The 24,627-nt window shown below is 40.7% G+C and overlaps 1 protein-coding gene across 1 annotated transcript in view; it reads left to right on the top strand.

Moving 5' to 3' along the window:
* Window positions 1-15,926: 15,926 nt before the first annotated feature.
* pde2a (phosphodiesterase 2A) overlaps window positions 15,927-24,627 on the top strand; it is a 178,380-nt gene continuing 169,679 nt past the window's right edge. Inside the window, exon 1 of the mRNA XM_085131268.1 lies at window positions 15,927-16,530. Within this exon, the coding sequence (XP_084987394.1) occupies window positions 16,472-16,530 (59 nt within the window). The 5' untranslated portion in view covers window positions 15,927-16,471. The remainder of the gene's footprint in view (window positions 16,531-24,627) is intronic.

The following is a 24,627-nucleotide window of genomic DNA, read 5'->3' as shown; positions in this document are numbered from 1 at the left end:
GAGCTTTTGCAGGTGGACCATGTTGTTGTGATCAACCATCCAGGTTTATTTTGACAAAAGCACCAAGAATGATGAGAATGTCCGATCTGTGTCGAGAAATGAGCCAAAGCTATTGAGAAGGATCTTTGCTATTTTGGAGACACTGACTGTTTAAATGAGAAAGGGATTTAGATTGAAGCCTGAGTGAACAGTTTTGGAAGAGATATGAGCTTTTGCAGGTGAGCTATAGTGTTGTGCTAAACTGTAAGAGTGTTTTGCCAAATGATCTTAGAGTTTTGAGAATGTAATTTCTGTTTCAAGAAATGAGCCAAACCAATGGAGAAAAACTGTAAGTCTCCCCTGTCCTATGTGTTTCATGTCTGCAAGTTCATGTTGTCATGTCTGTCTCATTGTGTTTCCTGTTTTATTTTGAAGAGGTCATGTCTTCCTGTGTTCATTGTGTTTAGTTTTACTCTTCTACTGCATGTCATTATGTTCATTTGTGTCAGCTGCTTTTCCCCATGTGTTTCCACTTCCCCTGATCACCTCCTGTGTGCTTTTAGTCTGTGTGTTTTCATTCATGCCTTGTCTGAGCGTCTGCTATCCTACCTTGTCTCCATGTCAGGTCTCTATGTCTAGATATATGTTCATGTTCCAGGGTTTTGTTATGTTTAGCTCATCCAGTTTAGGTTCTGATTTAATTTTTCTTTGCTAAAATCAGCCTTCAATAAACTGCTCATTTTCAGTTAATATTAAGTCTTGTTATTTTGCGTGTACCCACTTGGGTCCAACCTCTCCACTCCCTATAGTCTGCCTCTGCCAGACTGTGACACTTTGGGACCTCCAACCATACTACCTGACATTTTTTTAAATTTGCACTTAACACATCAACAATTAAATGTCATAAAATGTTACAGAGTTAATAAAATATGACCTCACTTCCTGTTTGGAAGTTTTAAAAATCCATATCATAACTTTTATGAAGCTTGGTCTCAAAATTAACACAGTCCATGATCTAATATGGTGCGAGATGATGTCCAGTTTGCGATGAAGTCATGTTTGAAAACTGGACATATAGTTTGAAAGTTACCCGCACCAATACAACTCCACTTTTGACCCACTGGTGGTAGCACAGTGCTTGACGTGCAGGAATAAAGCTCAGTGAAACTTACTGAAACTGACTGTTTATGTTCTACTCTAAAGGAAGAGGAAAGAAGAAGAAAATGGTGATTAGGAGCAGTCGGGAGCTCTGAGCCTTTTCCTGGTGGCCAGAGGGTTGTTTTGACCTGCACTGAGCAGCAACTTGTCCAGCGATAATATATCGAGCAAGATAAGTTCAGAATCCACACATCTACTGCAACTCTCCCCAGGGAAAGGGTGCACTCGCTTACTGTAAATGCATCTTTTGGCAAGGCGTGCAAGTCTGTGAACCACTCCACCTTTAACTACATTTACAGAGCTAACAGTATTTCCTGCTAGCTTATTTTGTTAGGTGGATATTTCCTACCTGTCTTTGAAACCATATTTATCAGTTGACATCGACTTAGCAGAGAAGAAACGACAAGCTTGAAAAGCTCACAAACCCTGCATGAATGCAGTTTAAAGGGATTATGAATGAACCCACCACTCAAAAATCATTGTACTTATTAGTAAATTGATTTTCTTTATTTCTTTGTTTTGTCTTTCTTTACTTATTAGTTTGATTTTGGTTTTTTTTATAAAAATCCTGGAAGTCTCAAGTAAAGTCCCCCAATCTCTGGTCTGATAAACATATGATGTTTGTGAATTATTCATAAAGTAACATAATAGGTATATAATATTAACAAATACATTGAAACAAGTAGACAGCGCGGTGGTTCTCAAGTTGAAAACTCCTGCTGTTGCTACGGAGATATTGTCGGGCACTTAGATGCTTAGTTAAGTCTCAGTCCTCAGTAGATGGTAGCAGGTGTTCTGGATAAAGTGCTGATTTAGAAAAGCATTAAATGTGCATGCAAATTGAAGACCATTCTGACCGCATGGGGCGAATATAATGTGTACCGTTTGAATGATTTCTAATCAGATTAATTAGGATTAATTATATTTACAGCAGCAATAAAGAGAAATTAATAAATTAGCATGAAATTAGCACACATCCATCTGGGGGAAACACAAGACATTACCACTGGTTTTCCCTTCCTGCTTAGGGGTGTTACCACTTCTGGCTGCACTGACAAAGTTATTGACAGTGAATCTCATTATGCCAAGGACCAGCCGAGAATCAGCCAAGGATCCACCAAGGTCCTGTCAAAGTCCAGCCAGCATTCTTAAGTGGCTATAGCTGTCTCATGCCACTTTTCTGCAGTGATTGTAGGAGCATTTTACAGTTTGGCTCTCTTTTTACATGCTGTTGTGCTCGACTCCTTCAGGACATAAGAAGGAAGGAAGAGCCACACAGCAGCCAGAAGAGAGCCAGTTTATTAATGATAATCTAAAAAAGATGAATTAAAGAAAACTAGGTGCTAACTTTTAAACTACATGTGATTTAAACTTGAAATAACTACAACAAAATCATGCCAAAGTAAATGAAAATCAAGTTATGTGCCATGAATGCGCCCGCCTTCTGGGAGGGTAGCGCGCCATCCTGGAAGAAAAACAGTTTGCAGTAAATAAGCTCCCAACAAGTGAAGTAATTTCCTTTACAGTGGTTGAAATGAACTTTCTCCAATTCTTATGATAGCTTAATTGTAATAACGAGAGACAGAATATCAAGAAAAAATCCAGGAAAAAAAACACATTACATAAAGGTTATAAATGTATTTACATGTCAGTGAGTGAAATAAGTATTTAAACTCCAAGAAAAACATGACTTAGTGCTTGGTGGAGAAACCTGCATTGGCAAGCTCAACAGTAAGATGTTTCCTGTAGCTTGTCACTAGTTTTGCACACTCAGGCGGGATTTTTTCTCACTCCTCTTTACAGAAACTCTCTAAATCCTTTTGTAGGTTTTTTTTGCAAGGGATCAAATAAGTATTTCCTCCACTGTATCAGATGTGGGGAGCCGTCAATTAGGACCTGAAAATGAGGAAGCAAAAAGCAGAAAACAAACAATATTGACAAGGCCTGGGTCATCACACTGGTCCTCACACAGTCATCCACAGTGAGTTTTGCAAAGAGAATGAAATGTGGAAAAGAAGAGCCAGGAATAAGTGGACAGCGAGCTCTTCTTCCTGCTCCACATCCACTCCTGGTTTTAGAGAACTATTATTCTTATCCATTATCCATTAAGGAAACCCCAAAAGCTCTGAAAGCACTGATGTAAATGCAACATGTGTTTTATGTGTGCAGATGTGCATGCGTGTAAATGGAAAGGGGAATAATTTGTATCAGGCACTCTCCGTTAGTGCCTGATAATCAGTGACATATATTAATGGAAAGATAAGCACAACTGTCGTATAGGATTTCCTTTCATTCTTGCTGCTAAGCCATCTGGCTCCCTCTAAAACGCACACACACGCAGATACACAAAGTCTCCATCGCACACTCTCACAGATAGGAACACACATACTCTTACACACACAACCCGAGGGCAGGTCATCAGAGAGAGGGTATCATGGAAGGCCAGGATGACCATAACTCCTCGCTAATGGAGTATTTAGACATTCATACACTCTCCTTTTACACACAAATCTACACATTTTCTTTTCCTTCCAGGTTTTTGTAAAATTGCTTGAAGCTCTTGAAAACACTAAGTAGTTCTGAGTACACCAAACATGGCCAAACCACTCAGGACAATAGAGGCAATCAGCTCCCGGTGTTTGCTGGTGGTAGCCGCTGAGTTTTCGCCCTCCCCCTGCGCGTTTCAAAAGATTTTGCTGATATGTTAACGTCCACGCACAGTATGTGGTGCTGTGCCTCTGGCTGGGCCTAAAAAATGATGTTGATGTTATTCATGTGATATGAGCAGAGAGAATAAAAGGATAAGCCCTTGTGCTGTGAGCATTAATATCAACACCCACAAGTCAGTGCGTGACTAACCGTGGTCAGCTGGCTTTGCGCTGACATAAAGCTTAAACACTACTGGTTTTGTTGAATTTTGGATTTTCTCCCGTTGCACAGACCCAGAAAAGTTTCCATTTCAAATAAAGTACTGCAAGACATTGCAAGGCTTTGCACCGCCTTCAGTTTCTGTCCGCAAGCAAAAGCAGTCAGTAAACAGTTTACATTTATTGGACTCTTTAATCCGTGGTGACTGATTGTCTTGACCATGTGGGACTTTCAGTGTCTCACTATTGAAACAAATCTGTTATCTTGCTGTGTCATTTTGAAAATCTCATCCACATATATGACAAGCTTAACTGTTCAGGTAACTAGTAATCTGTATAGTGTAAAACACAGGTTTTATTCTAAATGTGGTAATGAGAGCTGAAAACAGGCCACTCATCTGTGTTTAAAAAAGGAGCCACTCAGCAGTTAAAGCCTGTGCTCCTATTGGCCTCCTCTGTGCTTTGTAAATTAAATTAACACAAGACAGTTATTTGCCATTAAGGAGATGGGTTGAAGTAGGGATAAAAGAAGCCTGAAGTCCTCACAGGTACTCTAAAACGACAGCCAGGGGAAACAAGTCAAACTCACTGTGAAGTGGATGGTTAAAAAAATTAACAATAAAATGAGCCTTCCTCAGCACACGCCTGGCCAAAAGCCCGTCTCGCCAACGCCCTGAGATTTTGCTGGCAGTTTGCTGGCAAGTCCCAACCAATTCTTGTTCTTGAGAGTCATGTTACCAAACCAAGCAGCGAAATAACAGATTCAATAAAACTTCTGTAAAACAAGGACAACATTTCAGATGAGACATTAAAACATCTAATTTTTCTTAAAAAGAATAGTCTTTGTTGAACTTTTTTGGTAGTGGCATCAGCATGAGGCTCAAAACACAGTTTGTGGTCCAGAACAACCCCTAGAAACTCTCCACAATCTCAATATCAGCAGCTTTAGTGATAGTAGGTGATGAGCTATAAGAAGACTTCCTGAAATCAATAATCATGTCTTTTGTTTTTCACACATTTAATGAAAGGAAGGACTCATCACGCCAAGCCACAAAATCTTCCACAAGCTGCCAATGGCCTGTCTCGTCCCCCACAAGAAGACTAATGATCACTGTGTCATCAGCAAACTGTTTGTCAGTGAAATTACGGCGATACTCATTCGTATACAGAATGAACAGAAGGGGCGAGAGACAGCAACCCTGGTGAGATCCAACAGAAGAGGAGAAAGAAAGTACACTGTTCACCTTCATGCATTGTGTCTTATTAGTCGAAAAAGTCTAGCGAAACCAGCCAAACCCAACTGATCAGACTAGTGAAGTGATCATAAAGCCTATCAGCAAGTAAGAAGAGCTGAACTGTGTTGAATGCAGATGAAAGGTTAACAAATGATAATCTTGCATGAGTGTTGGGGCCTTTAAAATGCTTATACAAGAAATGCAGGAGTGTGACAACAGCATCCTCTACACCTCTTCCTGCCATATATGCAAACTGGACGGAGTCAAGGCGATGTTCAAGCTGCATTAAAATTAATTATCTTCTCAAAGGACTTCATCACTAAAGAAGTCAGAGCCACAGGCCTAAAATTATTCAGAACCTTAGTGGAACTGCCCTGCAGCTGGGTTCCTTAGTACCACCTGAGCATCATTTAAACACACAGCCTACCCGAGTATTATTGTTGAGTATGTCCATCCCTTTAAGACCACAGTGTGCCGATCTTCTGATGGCGGACTCCAGCAGGATAATGCTCCATGTCACAAAGCTCAGATTATCATGAAGTTGTTTCTTGAACATGACACTGAGTTCAAAATCACAGCCAGAATCTCAGTCAAACAGAGCACCTTTGGGATCCTGAGATTCACATCATGGATGTGCAGGCAACATGTCTGCAGCGTCTCTGTGATGTTATCATGTCAATGTGGGCCAAAATCTCAGTGGAATGGTCCTAGTACCTTGTTGAATTAAGGCAGCTCTAAATGCAAAAGTGGGTCCAACTAGATATTAGCAAGATGTAACTAATGAAGTGGTTGGCGGATTTTAGTGACAACCTAGAGGTCTGTAAAATTAAGCAAAGGAGTAACAGCTGAAAGGCTTTCAGAGGTTTGCGCCAAAACAGAGTCAATCTCTATAGACTCCCATGGTAAAATATCCAACTTCAAAGCTGAAATTAACAAGTTACCAGCCTGTTATAAAATCTGGCTTTGGTTTATACAGCTAATCTACCTCATCAAGCATTGTTAATGTGATTCTAGTGTTTTATTTATGCACTTTACTTGTTAGCAGATCTGTGTGATGCACCCATGAAGTCTATGGATTCTACTTGCTAACCAACCACACTATAGCGTTAGCTGTTAACTTTGCACTTCACCCACGTCAAATATGTATGATCACTTTGGGTCCAAAAAAACAATTGTTATTTATGTTGGTCTTTGATTAAAGTCGCACTGTAACTCTGACCCAGGGCAGCTGTATGAACTATTTACAGAGTTACATTCAAGGGCACTAAATGTGCTTTAGCCCTGAGCTAGCTTGCCCTCAATTGGATCAAGATAACACACATATGGAAGGCAAACCCATTAAGAAAGGGTTTAATTAGTTTTGGAAAAACTCAGCTCTGGGCTGAGGATAACACTGGGTTATAACTTGCTGAAATAAAAATGCAAAAGATCAAGCGAGGATGGCAGCACCCACAGGGTTTCTAGTTAGTGTCATATTTGAATAGCAGCGAGGAAAGGTGCTCGTATGGTAGGAATGGAGGACACAGAGGGAGCAAGTTATAGAGCTAGAAGCGGGAAAGAAGAGGGGAATATGCGTTACAGGAACTTAATAGCGCAAGAGCAGCAGGGATGACAGGAGGGAGTATGGAGGGGGAGAGCAAGGGGGGCACAGAGAGAGAAAGGCGGGGATTATGATAAGGAAGGACAGATTGGAGGTGTGAGAAATGTCTGAAAAGCGTGTGAAGTCAACAGGAGCTCATTTTCTTTGCTAGCAATTGATTTACTTCCTCACATATAAAGGGCATGTCAGGTTTGTCGGAAACATCAAAGGCTACCAGAAGACGTTGTATAAAATGATTTATTTATCTTATCAGTGATACTTGGGACAGAGAAATGGCCTGGATTAACTAAAACTGTTTAGTTAATCATTATCTTTATAATGACTACTTGTAAAAGGTGAAGGTTTGCCTGTATTAAAGTTTGCAGCTCCCTTCAGATCTGCAGCGTGTTTAGCATTTTTACAGCCTGTAAGCGTTCCATCAAAGACACTCTCAAAAAGCCATTATATGCCAAGGATGAAAAGCCAGACAGAGATTTGTAAGAAAGTTAAACATTCAGCATCCCTCAGGTCAGATGTTTCCTTTAGGAGTCTGCAAGAACAAAAAAGGAAGCTGAAAGATAAGAGAGTGAAGCTACTTATAGGTTTGTCTAATATGTTGTGCAAGTTAGAAAGAATGATTGTATGACCTCCTTGGTTAATATTAATTATTAAATAGTGTTATTTGAATTGGTTGTTTTCCTTACAATTACCCTGCTTTTAAGCATAGTACTCAAATTTTCAATAGGGTTGAGGTTGGAGCTTTGTGAAGACCATTCCAGAAGTTTTATGTTAGTCTTCTTTATCCATGTTAAAACCAGTTTTAATGTGTGTTTGGGATCATTGTCCTTTTGGAACTTGGTGTCCCAAGTCTAGCTGTTGGTTAGAGGTGAAGTTGATTTTGGAGGTAGTCCTCCTCCTTCATTATTACATTCACTGTGTACAGTGTAGCAGTACCACTGGAGGCAAAACAGCCTCAGAACATGATGGTACCACCACCATGCTTGACAGCTGGTACATTTTTCTTAGGTTTGAAAGCCTCACCTTTACTCCTCCATACATACCCCTTGTCATTGGGGGCAAATAGCTCAATATTGGTCTCCTATGATTGAAAGATTTTTTTCTCCAGAAGGCACTGATTTTGTCCATGTGGGCAGCTGCAAATGTAATTCGAGCTTGAAGGGGTTGATTTTGAAGAAGAGGCTTTTTTCTTAGCCTACACTTAGTTTACTCGCTTCATTGTTGACAGTGATGCTGGTGTTCTAGCAGTTTCCAGTTCATGGGAGGCTTGAGCCTTGGTGGTTCCTGGGTTGTTCCTGAACAACCTAACCAATTTGGTCTTATTAGAGGGTGGTCCAAACTTTTGCAAAGTGGTGACACATCTGAATAACTTGTACTTATGCACAGTTCATTAAAATGATGATCTATGAATGTTCAGTTGTTTACAAATGGATCACAAAGATCTTCCCAACTTGTATTAATTTCCTTTTCAGATCTTCACTGAATTCCTTGGACTTTTGCATTATTGATAGTACTGACTGATCCCATGAGTGCTGTCAAAAAAATGCCTTGTTATGCTAGCAAAGAGAAACAACCAGTTGTAGTCAATCATGATAGGTAATGATGGGTTAATAGGCTTTTTCCTTGTCAGTTAAATGATGTTGTAGAACCTTCACCGCTGCATAAATGAATCCAAACCTGTGCAACCAGCTCTTGTTTTTTAAAGTCATTAAAGATGTTTGCTGTACAATCATTCCATCCTAGAAACAGAACGGTTCAAATATATCATTAATAGCCCAAATGATATCCATGCCCTTGATGAGCGTTTGTAAACTTCTGACCACAACTGTACATGAGGCAGGATACAAACTCGAGTTTCAACCAGCCATCCTCAAACATACACCACGTCCTGTCAGGTATCTACTTCTGATTTTTCTACTGAGACAGGACGGCCATTAATTGCATGACTTCAAGTTGTTGTTTGGTGGTAATAGTATATTCAGTGACTTTACCTCCCTACTCCACATGTCCTTACACTGCATCTCCTCAATGCTGAACTCACATTGTGTTGCTGCTGCTTGTTATTTGTTGCTTGTTAGTCTGACATCAGAACAAATGAGTGAAGATGTGAAAAACCAGGGCTGCAGTGTTGGTACAAGGTGCTGCAGCCTGTCAGATAAGATGCCAAAATCAAATACTCACACTGTCAGTGAGATGGGGAGGGAGATGTTGGCAGATTCATCAAATATTTGTAAAGAAAGGGAAGCAAAGTCAAGCAAAAAAACCCAAAAAACACACATCCACTGCTTTGCAGCAGTCTGGCCCAGGTTTGTGTTCTGGAGCAGCTTCAGCTGAGAGAGAGTAGATAAATCTCTCAGTGTACAGAACAGTTAATAACAGGAGATATACAGGCTTCATTTTGCCAACAGCTTTCTAAACTACATCTTTTTGCCCCGTTATCTTATTTCCAACCATATTGTCACTCCATATGTGTGCTGCAGGCTCTATAGCTCAGCAGCCATGTCTGAACACACTCTATTACAGCCCCTCGGAGTACCATATCATCACAGATATCATGGCTCAACAGAGAACTGTTTACCAGTCAGACCACGGGCACAGAAAGGATCATAAATAATTAAGTGTTCAGTCGGCACTTTCAAATTCCGGGAAGCATTAATGACTGCTAGATCAGACTGCCTATAAATGTCAGTAAACACTCCAGGTTGAGGACAGTGGGTCTAATCACGTTCTGATGTAATCAACTCAAGGAGCTGATATGGGAGCAACTCTCTGGGGAACCAATCAACTGAAGCGTGACATGCTTTCTTCTCGCTGCACAGCTTTGTTGAATCACAACAAGAGGATTTTAGTTTTCATGGTCACTAAACTCTTAAATTGATGGCAGGGGAATTTTCTTGTCTCGCTGTTTTCTTGACCTTATCCGATTCACGGGGTTTGATTAGACCTCGCTACAGGATGCTCAAAACAGCCATCGACTGTGGTAGTGATATTGATCCCACTGAGCCATAAAGTAAAGCACATCTGACATGCTGTGTGGCCTTTTATTGCTAGATTAAAACATAATTTATTTCACTGCTTTGCACTTTCAACACATCGGACTTGGACACATGGGATGAAATGTCTCTAATTCTCATCTTATGTAACAATCAAATGAGTTTTTAATGAGGGAAAGCGTGTTTGGGGTCACATTAATGGGTTGCTTCAATCACATATTAAAGGAGTTTTAAAATGAACAGAGCCATGCTTAGCTGCTCTGCTCATCAGTCTCGCCTTATTTACAGCAGCAGCTCCACTTTCTGTGTTTGAGTGCAAACGGGAACAAACATGAACACACACACACACCCCCCCCCCCATAAAAATGAGCTTCAGTGCACTTTATTGCAGAGCACCAGTTAGAGCTTTGCACAGGACACTGCTGTCACACTACAGCTGCACTATTTTTATTGTTCCTCTTTGGTGGAAACCTTTGAATTTTTCTGAGTATAAGGTCCCTTAACTATGGGATGTTGAAAGAGATTTTAGGAACTCGGAATGCATTTCATTGAAATCGAGAGTCTTCTTTGTACGGTGGCTCTGAGAGGTCAAATACACTGAGAAAACACCAGGAAATAGAAAAGAAGCATTTTAGGGGAGATAATAACATGACAGACCAGGTGTGGAAGTGACAAGTGAAAAGTAAAACGCTAATACCAAACCTATATCTACAGTGTTATACTGATTTATGCAAATAAAACACACATTACCTGCATCTGAATCCACTGCTTCTTGTCTTCTCTGTCACTACTTCTTCTGTCATATTATTGTCTCCAAGAAAAACACTTCCGTTGTACTTTTGAGATTTAATTTTTTTCAGTTTTTATTATTGCATTTTATTAAACGTCTGTTGTGTTTTGTGTGTTTTCGCAGCATGTTTGTTATTTGGGGCCAGTTTAGCTTTATCTTGAGTTGGATGCTTACTTCAAAGATTACCACATCAGCCTCCATCTCACCCTGTCAATCCTCCTCTGTCACACCAAACTCTGCATATCCTCCTTCATTACATCCACAAATGATTTCTGTTGTCTTCCTCTTTTCCTCCTCTCTGACAGCTCCATACTTAAGATCCTTTCCAGATATATCCACTATTGCTCTGCACATGTCCAAACTATCTCAGCCTTGCCTTTCTAACTTTGTCTCCAAACTGCTCCACCTGAGCTGGACATCTGATGTATTCATCTCTAATCCTGTCAATTTTGCCCACATCATCTCTAGTTGCTATCCTTTTGTTACAAATCATCTCCACCCACTCCACCCCAACTGCACTTTTCTCTTCACCTCTTCTGCAACGTTGCTTTGGATGATTGAACCCAGGTATTTAAACTACTTACGTTTATCTTCACTAACCCAATTACTTGCAGCTTCACCTCTCCAAGTGTTTCCCTCCCATTCACACATGTATTCAGTCTTGCTTCTTGATGGCTTTCATTTCTCGTCTCTCCAGTGCATACCTCCACCTCTCAGACCAATCACTGATGTAATCCCATCACCACCTTAAATGCTTACTACCCCTACTGACTCATACTGCAAACCTCACCACTGTTTTGATTCTGAGTGTCTCTATACTTCTCCATCAACACTCTCAAAGCAGCGTGTGTAGCAATCTTTCTCAGCATGAAGCTGATTACTGACCTTTTTTAGTTTTTCCGATAATCTGGAATAGCTGCAAAACAAGATGTGTTTATTAAGGATCTATTAACTCCTTTAACTTACTTGTTCTTTAATTTAATAGTAGTATATAGTTTTAAAAAAAGCCCTTTGTCTTGAAAAAACTCCTGCGACAGCTCCCCGTCTCATGGCTTCAGCTGGACCGCAGAATTCAGCAACCTTCTGTCCGAGTGCATCATTTCTTGGGAGGAGTCAACCAAAGCAAGCATGGTGCCAAGTAAGCAGGGAAAGAGGAATTTGGAAAGGAAAAATCCCTTTAGAGAAACTTTGCCTACTAGCTCTGGATCCGAACCAGAGGCAGCAAGAGCTCGGTTGGATTGTGTGATGTGTGTCTGATGAGGACTGGAGGCAATCTGATAAAACAATCAAAAGAAGAACTGATGATATTCCAGATGACATGAAGGCTGCTGTCTGCAGATATGAATACCTCCCAACTTTGGCTTTTCTTGTACATGAAAAGTTTGAAAAACCACTGCTTGATATCACAAACAAGGCTTTGGACATTGGAAAGATTTCTATGTGGATTTAAATGTATTCTAGGACTTTTGCTGCCATGTTTGGTTTGTTACTTAAGTTTGAAACATAACAGGAGTTTGTTTTGAGCTCTTGGTAAGATTTCACATCTTCCTAAAGTAAGTAAAGTAAGCTTTTATCTTCCAAAACGCATCTTCACATTTCTACACCTGTATTTAAATGTTAAAGACAACAACTAATAAATTATTACATGCACTGAGAGGTAAAAACAACAACAAAAAAACAGGCCTTTGTTTGTTTGAACATTCATTGTGTCTCATTTCTTTCTCATCAGTCATTAAAAAAGCTGCAGCCTTTTGTTGAGGCTCGATGAGTAAACAATTTAAACAAAAATGACTAGCATAAATGCTTTCTCGAGCTGGTCATGAGTATCTTTTGCAGACATTTCTTTGACACAAGTCCCAGGAGGTGATGTTTTAGTGCCCAAAATGACTGATGTGAATCTGGAAGCCTCAGGCACAGAAGACCTTCTGGACAAACGCACACAAATACATGTTGAGACACAGCTGAGCACCGTAAGTCTCTATGCCAAAACACCAGATGTGACATGTACACACACACACACACACACACACACACACACACACACACAGACAAATCCAGTGGTGGTGATAACATCAACAGTCTCCCTCATTCTGCTGCACCTCTTTTCCTTCACCCTCACCTCTGCATTATTATTTCTATCCCACCTCTCACATCTACTGTCACGATCTCTTGTTCGCTGTCTTCCTCCCCCTACACGTTCCTGTCTCACTCACTATGTGTCATGATGTGTCATGACAGGTCCTGCTGGGTCTCCAGAGATGCCTCTCTTGAAATTGCAGAGCTTATCAGACACATTGCATTTTCTAAATTACAGTTTTATGAAATTTCCATCCATATGGTTACAGATACATATATATATATATATATATATATATATATATATATATATATATATATATATAGTGGATAGTTTAAAAAAGGGCTGTTAGATGGACAGAGATACTAGGATAAATTTGCACAGGCACAACAGATCTGATTTTTGGATCCCTTCTGGTTTTCCTCTGGTACAGTGAGACAGTCTGGCTTGAATCAGATTGTATCTGTTTAGACAGTGATATGGAGATGATCCACATGTCATAAATTATAAATAAACACACTTTCTGTTGGGGTCTAAATAAAGCCAAAGCAGGTCTGTAACTACCATAGATGACAGTGAGGTCATGTCCTTATACTCTGGCTTTTGTGTTTCACATGTAAAAGATCCAATTCATCAAATGAAGAAGGATGGATATAATCAAATAAGATAATATCAACTCAAAGCACACCACATGCATAGTCCAGAATGTAGCCGTAACTTAACAGCCATATTATAAGAAATAAAACATATCCCAGTGACAGTTGTGTATGTGTCAGCATCATCAGGACCCTACTCTTCAACACAGGATGCATTATGGGATGGGGAAAAAAAGATAAACATATATTTTTTTTCACTTATACACAATATTTTTCTTATTCAATCTGCACTTTAATCGTTGATTTTTGTGAAGTATAGCAGATCTTAAAAAACTGAGTCACTGACATTCTCTCATTACCATTAAACTTTCCTTTCATCTCAGCATGCTTGAATCTTAGAGGTCTTGAATCTTAAGATAAACAGTGCATTAAGAAGGCTTTAAGAGCCTTTCAAATGTCCAATTTTTTTAATTTTTCAGTCTCACAGATCTCATCTTTTCCTCGTGAATCAAGATAAATTACTTACTTTTAGTTGTTGTTTTTTTTTTTAAATAAATGTATTAAAAATAAATGACTGGCTGAAATATTTCATGTATGTATTCAGACCCTTCACTTACTACTTTGTTAAATTACCTTTGGCAGCAATGATAGCCTCAAGTGTGGTTCCTCGAATCACAAACGGTCCCTAGGTGAATGACAAACAAGCATATGGGAATCCCGAGGACACCACAAAGGTAGGACTAAATCTAGGAACTTTTAGAAGATTGGGTTGGATGGGACACACTGATGCAGGGCCACACTACTCATTAGGTACAGTAGGTGCACATCTGTTGGGTTCAGGTTCAGACTCCAGTTGGTCCGCTTCAGCACCTTCGCAGAGTTTAACTGAAGATCATTATCTGTTGAAATTAAACTTTTGCCCAGCTTTAGATGCTGAGCACTTTGGAAAAACAACTTTTTCATATCTTACTGCCTCTACACTTCCTCCTGTCCTGACTACACTCCCACTGCCTGTTACACAAACAAACATCTGCACAGCATGGTGCTGTTACTGCCCTATTTTACTGTACTGATGGAATTAATGAAAGATGCACAATAGTTCCTTTGGTCCTTGCACAGTGTTGGGAATTGTGATACAATACTTTAAACTTCATTTTATCAGACCGAGTAAAGATGACAGTGACTCTCATAGTCATGTGCTATCTGGCAAAATCCCAGTGCAGCTGTCATGTGTCTTGAGGCTTTGCAGATGTGTGACTGCTTTTTGGGCGTGCGACAATCATGGTGATACACAGGCTTCAAAATAAAGGTTGCACTTTTTGAACACACTGGCTGTAGCAGTGAGGCACAACTTTTACTTTGAAGGTAAACAATCTCCAATTTCTTAATTTTTACTAAATCTTGGCTTTTTGCAGACAGATATGAAAAACTACAGGCAACTGTGGCAGTCTGCTAGTAACTAAAGCAATCACTCTCACGTTTTTGGTGCAGCAGCTTCTTTGCATTTGCACCTGGCCGTTATTTACCCTCTTAATTCCTATGGAAGCAGTAAGGGTGTAACTAGTTCTTCACAAACTGCTTCTGCTTAGTTTCTTGAAAAATATATGAACTGTATATATGTCATGTGCCGTAGTTCATCTGAGGCTGTATTTACCTATTTTTGTTATATCCTGTTATGTAAAACCTTAGAACTGACAGAAGGTGTCCTTATATTTTTACCATAACTGTATCATTAATGGTGACCGTACTGTATTCAAGTTCAGAGGTCCTCACATTGTGCATATTTGCATACCAGTGTAGTATAACTGACAAATTATTAATATCAATAGTTACAGATTTTATTTATTCACTGTTTTATTGTAGTAACAATGTTTGATCTAATATATGACTATACGACTATCTTTACTCATACAAACACACTGCAGTTTTGCCAATTATATATTGAGTTCTCGTGACCAGAGCAAAAATAATAAAACAGGAGCAAACACAATCCAGATGTAAACACAGAAATAGCGTCACGCACCAAAACTCATAGAAAGCCCTACTACTATGTAGATCGATGCTAGGCCCTGTAGCTGATATGATATGAAATCCTGGTCATTCACACAGATGTTTAATTGGTCGTTCTGATCATGACGATGATGAAGATGCACATATGCAACTGAGCAAACACAGGCCACAAATGTGTCAATCAGTCACGGTGTCTTCATGCTCACACAGCCTCCGGTAGAAGACCAATCAGACAAAATGATTGCAAACACATGCGGACATGTGGTTTTAGGCGAAGGGGGTATATTATTATACAAACTACTTACTTCCTTTAACATATGAGGAAACAATAACTGAGCACTAGGATGTTAAACTGCTGACACCTGACACCACATTTACAGGCTTTGAACATAAACAAACAATCCCGGTGCTCCCCTCAAGCTCCGCACCGCTCCTGAATTGAATCTCTGCCGCTTCCGTGAGTGTACTGGAAGGGCCATATATGGCAGAAAAAGATCTGGACCTTGAGACCTGTCCCCTGTCACACACAGACACACGAGTGTTTTCCAATAAAATCGTGAGGTCTTCTGTTTGAGAAGTGCAGAGAAAACATTTCCAAGTGTGTCCTGAGGAGCACGTACTCTACGAAGGACGATTTGGAGGATGAGCGCGCGCAGTGGGGACACGCCGTGAAAAGTTAAATATTCACAACATTGCAACTTTCATTTTCACGGATAAATCGTCCGGCGCTCGCGGAGGGAGTGGGCATTGCCTAAAAGGAAGGACTGTTTTTACATTACGCGGACGAGTGACGTGCCTCAGCCACACGCGTCTTTCTCGTGGACGCTTCCATGTGTTAGCTCTCTCTCTCTCTCTCTCTCTCCTCTCTCTCTCTCTCTGCTCAGCTGTTATATCCCAGCTCGCCACAGCTCAAATATCAGTTACCGGGTCCCGACCAATCCCCGCGCGCTGTCAGAGCTCGAGAGAGGAGGCAGCAGCGGACAGCGGAATCGCAGAGAGGCGTACCGCACTGGGGGGTAAGGAGAGAGAAGCACACACCCAGCCGTCCACCCATCCGTCGGTCCGTCCTCCTTTACCCCTCCCGGCCTAAGAAACTCGCGCACGGGCTGATCCCTGCTTCCAGCTGCAGCTGTTCGGGCAAACCGGAGAGGCGCGAGGCAGGATGCGCGATGGGACAAGCGTGCGGACACGCGCTCCTCTGCCGTAGCCAGCCGCCGTCCTCTGAGATGTAAGTGCGAGCGTTTCTGATAAGTGTGTGCATCTCGAAGCTGCCTGCCACTCTTCCGCTGTGGAAACACATGGCGTCTAGCAGCGAGCCAAATACTGAGTGGTGTGTGTGTGTGTGTGTGTGTGTGTGTGTGTGTGTGTAGTAGTAGTAGCAGCAGTGTGAGTGCGACCTGCAGGGTGTCAATCTCCGCACTGACAGCGGCGGTAGACCCCACGTGAACAATGCATGCAGCTGTCAGTGCAAACCCGCACACAAAATCACCGTAACGTCACCAAAATGTTCTCTGACTGTTCCCGCAGGGAATTTGGTGACCTTATCGCCCCTTTGTATCTTCCAGGAAATCATGACATTACACTGATGGGCTACTCTTCCTCTAATATTCCTACAGGGAGAAATACACCGCCAGCCGTGATATGCCTCCTAACTGGATTCTCTCCATGAAAACTATGATATTAAAAACATATTTTAAGGGCAGACTAGATCTAGAAATAATGATAGTCTTGCTCTGTCTTTCTAATAAGGTACTCTTCGTAAATGGTTTATAAGCTGTTCCTAATAGCTTTATTAATGTTTTAGAAGTAATTTAGCCACGTTCTAAAATAAGTGCAACTGTGGGTCGACAAGTTGGGGAAAAACTGAGTGACTGGAGCCAACCTTTGACCTGGAAAAAGGCTCTCTGGCAACTGCACAGATATCTGTTTCTGACTTTTTCTGCATGCCTTTATGTCTTGCTGACATGTTAAGCCTACTCAAAAGAAAGAATGAACACGCACACACACACATCTGATGCGGTTTATAACTCATCTATACAGCTATTATCTGCCACTTTGAAATCCATTATAGAGAATGCCTTATAAGGGAAATTATGTTTGAAATCCCCCAACCTTTTTGAGATAAATTCTTCTGTTGTACAGATTTTTGTCTGCTGGAACCCTGAAATACATCACCACAGAGCTTAAACCGGGGCTCTTTTTCAGAGTTAATGTTCATTCCCGTTCCTGAGGCTGTTTTTCTTACTTTCTAAAAAAGATAGATGTTTTTTTTTTCTTTCACAGGAAGGCAACGATGAGCCCTGGATCAAAGGAGGCTGACATGATCATTATAATAATTGGCTGCTCTATTTGATCCAATGTAGCAGCCCAGTATCGCATCCTAATTTTGTCTGGCTTACATTGTTTGTCGTGTCAGAGGGCTGTTTATAAAACGCTGCATTAATCATTGCTTCAGCTGGATGTGTTGCTGTGCTGGAGTTCATTGTGTTGTGTGCTGTAGCTGTTTGCCCTCTGTCTGTTTGATGTGAGTCTTCACACTGACACCTGCCTGAACACTGATGAACTTTTAAATGTCAGGGCTCAATGATTATCTAAATGTTAGTAAATAAAGCAGCGCGGTCCTCACGTAGAACCAGCTCTCTGCCATCTGAAATTAAAGTTTACCGTGTAAGCTCACAAAGCCTGCTCTCAAATTAAAGTGACACTGCATAAGCAAACTGATCAGATAGCAAGCACTTCTCCCCAAGGAAGGCATCCATAGTACACTGTGTGTTTTATAAAACTCCCCACCCCCCTCGCCTCCTTTGTAACTGAATAAGATCATTTGTGGATAATAACCCAGTGATGTCATTTTACACTGACTGCACATATATTAGTAAAATCTCCCTCATAGTAATTTCAGCTCTGTCTGAAAGTTGGAAAAAAAAATCCTCTAATGGCTTTTATTCCCTCCTTCATTATTGGTTTAAACTCAATAAAGGAAATCACTGGAGGATAATGACTTTCATTCACCTCACCGCAGAGAAGACTAAGCTTCTTACTTTGAGCGTTTGTTGGCCATTCCTGGAAAAAAAAAAGATTATAGCCAGAAGTTTGTGGGAATAATGAATGTGCCACATGGATGTCAGTGATCTCTGATATACAATTAGATTCAGTAGATGGTCTCACCTGCTTCCCTCACGCTCCAGCAGGTTTGACACCGCACACCAGTGATCTGAGGGGGTCATTAAGTGTGGCACTTTGACAAAATACAGAAAAGCAGATGTCATGCCTGCACCCGTTGGGATGTGAGCCTCCTGCGACTGAGTGCTGAGATCAAATGCAGCACTTTTGGCTGAAAATTCTGAGAGAGACATCTGCAGGCTTTTGCATTTTTGTCATTGTGATGGGTTTTCAGAGGTATGGATTCCTGGATCGTTGCTTTGAGAGGCAGTTATTCATCATCTGACACAGTGACAGCGCTCTACAGTATCAGATGCACGCTGCCACCGAATCGTTCGCCGCTCTGTGTTTAATGTTTGTGCCATGCGCCGTTACGTTACTTGAAGTGTTTTGCGGGTTCTAAACATCCTTTTAGGAAGCCACCTTTGCATTCGGCGCACTTTGCTTATTCGCTGTTATCATTTTAAGAGCTGACACACATCGCCCCCGTGTGTGTGTGTATCTGTGCGTCAGCTGGTGTGCACGTGAATGGTATCCAGCCTGAAAAATAGTGCAGTTTGTTGGAGCGACGCCAGGAAGTCAGATTCCCCCAGCCTCCCGCTGAACACACACACTCACAGCGAAATGCACAGAAGTACACAGCAGAGGCAGACTTGTAACCCGACTCCTGATGAGTGAGCGTGTGTGTGTGTGTTAGAGAGAGGGAGACAGGGAGAGGGAGAAAGGATGCTGATGTTGCACTGTGTTATCATCAGTAATGGGCTCATCAATACTAAAATATTCAGAGAGAGAGAGAGACAGAGAAAAGAGACAGAGCGGGAACAGGCAGATAAAGTGAAGGCAAAGAGAAAGTGGCACAAACCTTTGTGTGCACTGCTTGCTTGCTTTTGCACATGTTTGGGTGGTTTTGTGTAGCTACTAAATATGTGCGCTTCAGCAAAAAACATACAAACAAACATTTGGCTTAAAAACTCTCTATTCTGACTTTTATCCATATTTTGATTCCCTACCCCGTCTCCAGGATTTTATGCAGCAGCATTTATCCAAAAAGTACAATGTAGTCTGTGCATGAGCTGCTGATATACAATTTTATTCGCTTAACAAATGAAACCATTACCTGTGCTGCACAAATTATAATGTTATGTCCTTTAGCTAGGGTGTAAATTTAATGAGTTAAGTTTGCTTGAAATATTAAAGTGAATGAATAATTGGTTGCTCTCATTATCTGCATGAGAAAGCCTATTACGAGGCAGCTGTTAAAGCTTCGGTGCAGCGTTGAATTAGGAGAGGTCAGAGGTTAGAAAGAAAGAAGAATCATGAGCAGATTGCAGGGAGTGTGTAGCACATTGCACTTCCTACATTCATCATCACATTATTGCATATCACAGAGTTGCAATCCAAACGATTATGTGATTACTCCAATTGCATAAGTTCTTTAATTATTTGCATTATGGGTGAACAGAGAAACATCATAACAGGGGTTTTGCATATGTGATGTCACAGTAATATCCTCGACAGTGTAACCACTTTCAAATGAAGAGATGTGCACATTATTTATAATTTATTGCACCAAAGGAAACTGCACAACAGCCGTAAAAAACTGGCATATCTATAGTTGCTAACACCACCTCAGACCTCTCCTGTCACCTCTAAAGGCAATCAGATCCTCAGATCCAGAGATGTTTAAACCGAGTAAGCACAGACCCCAGACACGCAGCCAAATTTTGAATCCAAACATAAAATAGAAGCAGAGACGACCCATTTCCAATCACTGTCAGCACAACATTTTCTGTGACGTGCCGCTAAGGCTGCTTCTGTGCTGATACAGAATTTGTTAGGATAAGGATTTGTGCTTATACAATGTGGCCATATGCAGGGCTTAACAGCGTAGTATTAACTGCCAGCCATGTGACGCTGTGTTACAGAGAAAGGCAGGAAAAAAATGTGTAATTAATTGCTTTCCACAGGAAATACAAGAACCCCAATACTGGCTAAAAATCATTGTCTTGTCATCATGAGTGGCAGGTTTTTCATAAATGTTAAGTTACATAATCTTGCATCTGCATATTTGTATAATTAACTTTGTGATTTGGGGTTTGGATCTTCAGTAAATTCAATAACTGCTAAAGTGTTTTGTTCCTAATTGCAGAGACATGTGTCAGCTTTGCGCCTCTGGCCATAACAAACTCAGGCATCAAACTAAATCAACATAAACTTAATTAAAGAAGCGTTTAAACACATAAGCCCAAACTGTAAGGAAACCTGTCTTAATATTGTCAAGGGGATACTCTCTGACTTGAGATTATCATTGAAATATATATCACAGGAAGCACTGCTCTCATATCTTCCCAACCCTGGTTCACTTACTGCACTTCTCTAATGATGTCGAGTTTACTGAATGCAGCGTAAACTGAACCAGTTCCATTCACATTTATACACGATTTCCTCCTGTAAACACAGCTGGTTTTCATTATTAAAGCCTTTAATTTGCTAAATAGACAGAGTAAGAATTCTCTGCTCGGTGCAGCTTTCTGTTTAAAATGAGTTCCCTGCTTTGAATAAAACTGAAATGACTTTTGTAAACTGGCACAAAACAATCATAAAGACTGTAGTGCAGTTATTATCCATCTGTTCATCCACTCATTTTCTGTATGCATGGAGATGAACCCTGTCCTAACCCACATTAGATAAGAAGCTTCAAACACCTTGTTTTATCACAGATTTACACACAAACAGTGGCTTGCAGAAGTATTCGGCCCCCTTAATCTTTCCCACATTTTGTCATATTACAGCCACAAACATGAATCAATTTTATTGGAATTCCACGTGAAAGACCGATACAAAGTGGTTTACAGGTGAGAAGTGGAACAAAAATCATACATGATTCCAAACATTTTTTACAAATAAATAACTGAAAAGTGGGGTGTGCGTAATTAGCCCTAGAGATTAATAATAACTAATGATAATATCCTTTGTCAAAAAGGAAAGTTGAAAGCAGAGAGGGTGTCTGTCTCCAAATCCAAAGTGGGAGCAGGTTTCAGAATGATTTTGAATTCAGTTCTGGATTTAACAGAAGCACGTCTATATGCCTCTGTGAATGGGAATTTGAGCTACTTCATTATTCTGAATGGATTCAACTCAATGCCCTCAATAATCACAATAACAAGGCATGTATTTTAATTTGTGTGTGTATTTAAGCTTGAAAGAATGAGATGGGATGCATTAATTTAGTTACAAGCCATTCAACATTAATGTTAAACAGCGTAATCTGTGTAATTAGATGTCATACAACTGTCACTGTAAATGAATGGAAGTCTATTTCATGTCAGCCAATAGAAAACCCTGCACTCCCTCACTGCCTTCACTAAATTTTATATAAACTGATAGACCGCAAAATCGCCATTTATCGTAAAAATGGATCTGTGAATATGATTAACCAAGTGGAGCCGCCAAATGAGCCGAGATACTGTTAATGTTTGTTTAGTCCTGCTAACATTTTGCAGTCAACTGAGATCATTTTATCTCAGTTTATGTTTATTTAAAAGGGAAAATGGATATTAATTAATACGAGCACTTAAATTCATCGAGTAAATATGCTAGGTTTAGCCACACAGAGTCATTTTCATCCGTAGTCCTTGGCAGGTTGATGGCATATTCAATAAGTCAACAAAAACAAACATTCAGAGGCATGTGAGCATGAGTAAAATGCATAAATAAACACATAATCATATACCTTTTTAAAAATCGAAGACCAAAATCACTTATAAAAACACATTAGAATCAAGGACTGTTTGAATCAGCATCCTGCAAAAGTTTTGCAGACTTTTCATGTAAATAAAGAGTGTTGCAGACATTTGAACATCATGTAGTTTAGTTAGAGTAGAGAAATAACTGTCAACTTTGCACACGCTAGTTGCATACAGGTTTTAGGGAGTGGACACGTAGCTGAAAGCTGAAGAAAGTGGTGATTTTCACTACAGTTTTGTAGCACAAAGCAGTGTGAATTAGCAATATCTTAAAAGATATGACACCCCTCTATATAATTTTGTTATGACTTTGCATTCATTATTATATGGACAAAGGTAGTTGAAGGTCCATTCCACGGTACGTATGAGTTTGTAGAACATTATTTATCTAGAACTTTTCTTGGTTTGTGTGTCATCATTGTTTTTTTTCTATTGTGGGGTCTGCACAGGAATAGAAAACCTTTCCATCTGGTCTCTTATGGTGACTGTTTCTTACACCTTATTAGGAGGAGTTATTTTAAAAGTGGAGGGTAGAATTACAGCTGGGTTATGGTGTCATTTTTCATGCCGATTAAAGCAAAAGCAGGTTGACTGTAGAGGAAGGTTTTCTGTAGGTGCATTATGTGCCAGTTATAGAAAGAATACAGACAGGAAATGAATATAAGTTGATACAATATCATCAAGTGTGCGGTGTGTATTTGTGTGTGTGTGAGCCTGGAGGTGTCACAGGAAAATGACGCTGACAGCCCCCATGGTTCCCAGCTTTGGCTCCAGCAGCTCCTGTCAGCCTCCTTATCTCTATGTAGTGTTGCCACAGACAGGTGTGTGTGTGTGTGTATAAATGGTTACAGCTGTCTCACTGTCAGTAATCAAATGGACAACCACAACTGTGTGCATGAGTGTTTTTGTCAGCGGCTACAATCGTGGTGTGTTTCTGTGTATGTGTCCTCCCCAAGGAGATCAAGGCAGGAGGTGAGGCAGCTGTGTTTGTGGCAAAGAAGTTTGGTTTAATTAGAAAACGCTATCATGTCTCCTCCGTCGTCGTGGCAAGAAGCTAAAGGAGTATTGGCAGATGGCTTTAACACTTGCAGTTTTTGTTTGAGACTTTGTGTTCCTGTGCAACACTTCAGTCCCTGAATGCACTGAGATTAATTAGGGTATTTGAGTTTAAAGGGTAACTTATAGCCCTGCAAATGTGTCTGTCAGGTTTCTGTTCAGACAGAGAGGAGAGGAGTTTTCAACCACTGCAAACGTGCTCCTGTGCAAAATCCCAACCCCACTTTGGTGAATGTGGATGATCAATGAATGCGCATAACCAGAATAAGGAAGGGAGTGACCGTAAAGTTCACAAGGAATAGGAGAGGCACAAAAAAGAACTAGTCTGAAGGCCACATGACGTTTGTAGGTCTGTAGCGATTGACTCTTTGGAAAGTTGTTGACCTCTGTGCTCTATGTGCCTCAGCATTCGTCGACCCTGCGCTGGGATTTTATGTGGCCACAACTTTATGGCGGAGTGCCGTCATTCCCAATCTCTTCCACTTTGTTATAATACAGTTGACTGTGGAATATTTAGTAGCGAGGAAATTTCAACAATGGACTTGTTGCAGAGGTGGCGTCCTATCATGGAATCACACTGGAATTCAAAGAGCTGCTGAGAGCAAGCCATTCGTTCATAAATGTTTGTAGAACTAGTTTGCATGTCTTGGTGCTTGATTTGATGCACTTTTGGAAGTGATTGGAACAGCTGAATTCAGGGATTTTGATGGATGGTGAATGTAGTGTATTTTTGACACTGTCACTATCAGACAGCAGATGTTCTCTGCAGCTCTCGGGACAGAGAACTGTAAACATCTACATGCTTGCTTTTGTTTTCGCTGTCACGACATCTTGACTTTTGGACAAACAAAGTCGTACTCTCTGCTGTCATCAACACAACTAAGTAACAGCTTATGATAAAAACATGGTCAATCCTCTAGAAGACTTCCATAGATATGGGAAATTAATTCCAAGGGGAACTAAAGCTTTTCTGTGTTGGTTGTGCAATTCCACTGCCTTAAACCTGAGGCAAACAGGCCCACAAACCAGTCAGCAACCCTCTGGCAACCTCCAGTTGCTCAAAAAAAAAAACCCTCTGCATTCCCTGGTTGCATAACTGGTTGCTGGAGGTTCCTGTCGTTGCCAAGTGAAATCAGTGGCTGCACCAAAAAACTCATTGTGGTTGCTTTTACACGTGACTACTGCTTGGCAAGTAGTTAGCAAATGTTTGGAGACAAACCAGCATCTTTCATGCAAGGAGTGGTTTTGTGCAGCACCATATAACTCTTTGCAACAGCAACCACTTGTTGTGATTAAGGAATACACATCGGCGTCAGTGAGCGGTCTCCTGGCCTGTGTGACTGGGCCTTTCATCTCTCGTA

This window comes from Neolamprologus multifasciatus, chromosome 14 (assembly GCF_963576455.1).
Source record: "Neolamprologus multifasciatus chromosome 14, fNeoMul1.2, whole genome shotgun sequence".
Lineage (NCBI taxonomy): Eukaryota > Metazoa > Chordata > Actinopteri > Cichliformes > Cichlidae > Neolamprologus > Neolamprologus multifasciatus.
Note: the sequence above shows the minus strand (reverse complement) of the source record. Positions and strands in the feature narration are given on the sequence as shown.